We start from the raw sequence: 4,745 nt of genomic DNA, 5'->3' as shown, positions 1-4,745 counted from the left end.
GTGCGAGCCGGACCTGGATCCCGCGCCTCGTCGGCCGGGGACGACGACGGCGGATCCGCCATTAGAGCAGCAGCTTCGCCGAGGATAAGATCGGGGGAAGGGGAAGGAGGTGGTGGACTCGGGAGGACTTGTGCGTGTGACTGACGTGCGGGTCCCGCTTGTACTCTTGGATGGGCCGGGCTCTACTGGGCTGCCATACCCATTCCGTTTTCCCTCCCTCACCCTCCAAACGGCCCCTCCGGCGACGCTCGGAGACGCTCGGAGGCGGGCGGCCCGTGCTCGAAGAAGAGGAAGTCGGCGGCAGAAGGGCGCGGCCCGGAAGCTACGGCGGATCCGCCGCTGGAAGCAGCGGAAGGGGGCGGGGCCGGCGACCGCATCAGCGGCCTCCCCGACGGCGTCCTCGGGGACATCGTCTCGCTCCTCCCCACAAGGGAAGGCGCGCGCACGCAGATCCTCTCCTCCCGGTGGCGCCACCTCTGGCGCTCCGCCCCGCTCAACCTCGACCATCACGAGCTCTGCGACAAGAAATACCAGCTCGATTCCGTCGTGTCGCGCATCCTCGCCACCCACCCCGGCCCCGGCCGCCGCTTCTGCGCCACCATCTACCACCTCCACCGCGACCGAGCCGACGCCTGGCTTCGATCCCCTGCCCTCGACAACCTCCACGAGCTTGAGCTCTGCAGCTCCAAACACACCTTCCCGTATCAACCGGTAGTACCGCAGCCGGCTCCGCCGCCTGCAGCGGCCTTCCGCTTCTCCGACACCCTCGGCGTCGCCACCATAGGAGAGTGCCACATCCCTGACAGCATGGCCCAAGCGCTTTTCTTCCCTAAGCTTAAGAAGCTCGGGCTTGAAAAGATCACCATATCTGAATCCACACTGCACGCCATGATTGATGGCTGCCCCGCTCTGGAATGCTTGCTGATTTACCGCTGCTCTGGCTTCCGTTGTGTCCGAATCAACTCCATCAGCCTTAGAGGCATAGGTGTGGAAGCTTATTGGGGAGAGCTCATCATATTAGAGGAAGTCATCATCGAGAATGCCCCTTGTCTTGAAAGGTTGCTCCTATTTGGCTCAGCTGAATCCCGGCATATATCGGTAATCTCCGCGCCTAAATTGGAGACCCTAGGCTGCCTATCTTCCTATTCTAGTAACACATTCACGCTTTACTCGACAGTTATTCAGGTACCATTTGCCTTCTCGATCAATTTTCTGCACTATGTAATTTCTGCACTTATAGATGGTCTATAATGTCATCTTCCATCCTTCATGAAGGGATTGCGTGTTGATAGCCTGACGAAGACGGTGTGCACTGTCAAGGTTTTATCTGTTTGTATGGGTGCTCTTAGTCTGGATGTTGTTATTGACTTGATGAGATGCTTTCCTTGTTTGGAAAGGTTGTACATTGAGGTAACAATTCTTCCTTAATGGTTCATAGTGTTCATTTCTCATGTGATCTGCTTATTGTTCTGAACTGGGCGTTTTTCATTTGGTTATGTTTTGTTAGTCAATTAAGCCAGGGAAAAAGAATTTGTGGCGCCGTAAACACCAGAATCTAATAAGATCTCTTGACATCCGTCTGAAGACAATTGACTGGCGATATTATGTGGGCACCAAGTCAGATGTTGACTTTGCCACATTCTTTTTACTAAACGCGAGAGTGCTAGAGTTAATGACTCTTCAGGTTTATCATAGTAATTTCAAAGAGGAGTTTTTTACACGGCAACGTGAGAAGCTTCAACTGGATAAGAAGGCCTCAGGAGGTGCTCGGCTTCATTTTACAACGGATCATTTTCATGGCAGTTTTACGGATTTCTGTGTCCGTGATTTGGATCTAGCTGATCCCTTTGAAAGGAATTATCCGTACCAATTTCATGCTTTCTCCTAAAAAAAGTTTATTTCTCATGTTTGTAGTTTGTTTAAGTTTGTATTATCCTGGAATCTAGTGACAATTAAATATACTATTTAACTTGTTAGTTCTGTTGAAATCAACTTGTGCCAATGTGCACTTATTTTATGAGAAAATACAGGCCTGTGTGGCTTCTGAACGTGAAGTGTGATGTTATCTGTTAAGCCGATTTTAGGAAGCCACGCGAATTGATGGGTCTGAGTATCGGTATTGCTCCATCTGGTGTGCCAAGCACTTCCTCAGATTTCCCGTGGTGCTAAAAGTCCTATCGGTAATTTGTTTTTTCCCGTGCCCAATGGCATGATTTGTGTGGGCTGTAGTTAGCTGCGCATTCAGAATATTGTGTGTTGTCTCCAGTTTACATCAGCTGTTTACCTGTTTGGTGTCCGGCGGATCTACCGCTTGTTAGTCAGAACGAAGAGAAGAAAGGGGTTTCACTGTGAAGGCAGGGAACTATTTCTGTTTCCAACATGAATGGTCCAATGGTTCTGATGTTGAACTGCTTTTGACTCTTGGCTTGATGCTTTGCCAGGAAGACCGAGTTGAGTCGCCGTTTTCTTTGTCCCCTTTGTATCCATTGCTAGAGTTCCTTGTACCGCATAATCTGTCTGGCAATTTGTTGGATTCTGGTGTAACTGCTGAAGATGGAACCTGTTATTGTATCAATTGTGCATATGTATTATTGCACTTGTCAGTGGATCAGTAGTACAGAGTATCTATCTACACACAATATTTCTAGTTTTTGTTTGCTGTGGTCATTGCACGACCGCCCCGAATTACCGTAAGCAATACTGGTAGACCCCAAACATGTGGTAAATCAATCATGTTAATCTACCAGCAACCTAGGAAGGCCAATGCAGTGGTGCCATTGACAAAATCAGGTTAACTAATCTCTCTCCAGGATCTCCCTACCATCACATAAACACACGCAAGCAAGTTCACTGTTCCAAGCAAGAAGAGGATCACCAGCCAGATAAACTGGCAAGCTGTCCAAAAAATTGTTTTCTTCAGAGGCAATTGCACTGGGGTACACATACTTGCACTTTGTTCGTCCCCGCACATCGCATGGATGCCCAGCTAAATCAATTTCTCCAACCATATATAGATGACAAAACTCCACTATGTCAAAAAGGATAATGAAATAACCACAAATAGCAAATATAAGTGGCCAGAACACACACAGACACCATAAGGGCAATTTCTTTGTCAGAAGTTCACACTCCTATAGGACTTGTTACAATTTACAAGTACAGAATAACACATGAACAGAGAGCCTATCAGGACAAGCGGCGCTATGCTAGCTTCAGGACAGGTTTTTGTTTATGCTCGGAAAGTTGCTGTTGCTACTCTTGCCTGAGTTCGTCGCTGTAGGAACCCTTCAGCCAGACTTCGTCGAGACCATCTAGATACTCTAGTCCAGAAATTCACAAAGGCGCCCCACCAGAGCAGTGAATCTTCAGCACCTCAACTCTCATACAAACATTACTTGCAGAAGTTACCTGTAACTTGGAGGCGCGATCGATCTCTAGGACCTGTAATCTCCAAAAGTTAGCATCTCCCAGGGTGCTAAAATGGGGTTCACCATCTTGAATCGGCTTCACACAAAGGCGATGTAAGCACCTTCTATTTGGCCATTCGCGAAGGGAGTGCATGTCCTCTTGCAATAGTATATTGTCAACTCAAGATCAAACTTCTATTTGGCCTGCTGATGAAAGAGTTTGATTCTCTGTCAGGAAGTGAAGATCGAGTATAATCTGCTTATAAAGTCGCCGCTTTCTTGCTCTCTTCCATCTGTTGTGAGAGTATAATTTGCTTGGCAATTTGCTTTCTGCTGATATAAATGCTGGAGATGGAACATTATACTTGTTGGTGAACCGATGATACAAACTACTACAGAGCATATATTCACCGATCAATGATTCCAAGCAAGAAGAGTGCCTGTTTGGAAAATGAAATGAACCTGTGGTAATGTTGGAGCAGTAGTTTTACCTTGCATTTCCTACATAAACCTTTATGCTGCAAAGAATGCAACTCTCATTCTAGAAAAAAGGCCTTTGGTCTTGAGATCCGAATCTTCTCCTCCACTTCACATCTTGTCCTGATCCAGCCATCGTGTATGTGTTTCTGCAGTTACTGCTTCGGCGAGGTGGCATCATCATCCACAGGAGCTTCAGAGCCCATAGCAGGCTCTGTCGTCAGCATCCCGTGGCCTGGCTGGCGCTATCAATTCGAACCCCCGACGTCGATTCGCTGGAGTTGCTTGGGTGAGCTTTCAGATCCCGCCCGGAACTTTGTTTGACTTGCTTGTCCCATGGCTCTTCAACAGCAACAGAAATGTGAGCCAACCATAGTTCTCGAGCAAGCCTGATGGCATCATGAACATACTAAGTAAAACTCTATATTCATCATCGTTGTCTCCAAGACGGCGAGACTAAAGAAAAGGCAAATGCATATTGTGAAACATTTATTAGCCTATAATTTCAAGTGCAAACCTTGGGCTTGGGTGCCATACTGGGTTTCGAGATTGGCTGATCAGGGTTTGGTGGCTCATCATTAATATCCTATATCACAAAACAATAGGGTTACAGAGTCCTCTTGCTGAAGCAATAATACTAGGGAGACAAATAGAAATTTAGAATACCTGGATATCATCTGGCCGCTCTCCCCTCTGTATCATTTCCATGACCTGTCAAGTGTTAAGTCCAATATGACAGTTTAGAGACAACTTCTGGTTCAATATCAAAATATTCAGACTGAACTAAATTGCTAATATCCTAGCATGAGTTCGTGACAGAGAAAAAAAGGATGCTCAAGATAGAGAACCTCCATATATGTT

General features: G+C 47.1%; 3 protein-coding genes across 5 annotated transcripts in view; 1 reads left to right on the top strand and 2 right to left on the bottom strand.

The window, feature by feature from the left end:
- LOC119293396 (peroxisomal membrane protein PEX14-like) overlaps positions 1-135 on the bottom strand; it is a 2,605-nt gene extending 2,470 nt beyond the window's left edge. The window contains exon 1 of one of the 2 annotated variants that reach the window (XM_037571889.1): positions 14-135. In XM_037571889.1, coding sequence (XP_037427786.1) covers positions 14-62 — 49 coding nt within the window. In that variant the 5' untranslated portion in view covers positions 63-135. The remainder of the gene's footprint in view (positions 1-13) is intronic. The other variant, XM_037571896.1, reaches the window with a different exon arrangement.
- An 87-nt stretch (positions 136-222) lies between these two features.
- LOC119356499 (F-box/LRR-repeat protein At3g26922-like) lies at positions 223-2,048 on the top strand (the record flags this gene model as incomplete). The annotated part of the gene is made up of 3 exons (XM_037623463.1): positions 223-1,185; positions 1,276-1,410; positions 1,508-2,048. Coding segments are annotated over 3 exons (1,479 nt in total), but the record flags the coding sequence as incomplete, so codon positions are not given.
- Positions 2,049-3,082: 1,034 nt separating this feature from the next.
- On the bottom strand, positions 3,083-4,745 carry LOC119293414 (peroxisomal membrane protein PEX14-like). 2 transcript variants are annotated; one of them, XM_037571905.1, is made up of 4 exons: positions 4,733-4,739; positions 4,551-4,595; positions 4,402-4,470; positions 3,083-4,224 (listed from the first exon to the last, which is right to left on the bottom strand). In XM_037571905.1, the coding sequence occupies exons 1-4, from the start codon at positions 4,736-4,738 to the stop codon at positions 4,105-4,107; spliced, it is 240 nt and encodes a 79-aa protein (XP_037427802.1). In that variant the 5' UTR covers position 4,739; the 3' UTR covers positions 3,083-4,104. The 2 variants fall into 2 exon arrangements, 1 of the variants encoding a protein (XP_037427802.1); XR_005143050.1 differs by having other exon boundaries at positions 4,164-4,273; positions 4,733-4,745.

The sequence above is a fragment of the Triticum dicoccoides genome, chromosome 1A (genome assembly GCF_002162155.2).
Source record: "Triticum dicoccoides isolate Atlit2015 ecotype Zavitan chromosome 1A, WEW_v2.0, whole genome shotgun sequence".
NCBI classification, from domain to species: Eukaryota; Viridiplantae; Streptophyta; class Magnoliopsida; order Poales; family Poaceae; genus Triticum; species Triticum dicoccoides.
Note: the sequence above shows the minus strand (reverse complement) of the source record. Positions and strands in the feature narration are given on the sequence as shown.

Excerpts from the sequence above, each read along its gene's own strand:
- LOC119293414 (XM_037571905.1), bottom strand. Across the intron at positions 4,471-4,550 it reads AGCGGCCAGATGATATCCAG|GATATTAATGATGAGCCACC; the intron begins GTATTCTAAATT and ends TTTGTGATATAG. Across the intron at positions 4,225-4,401 it reads GTATGGCACCCAAGCCCAAG|CCATGGGACAAGCAAGTCAA; the intron begins GTTTGCACTTGA and ends GCTGTTGAAGAG.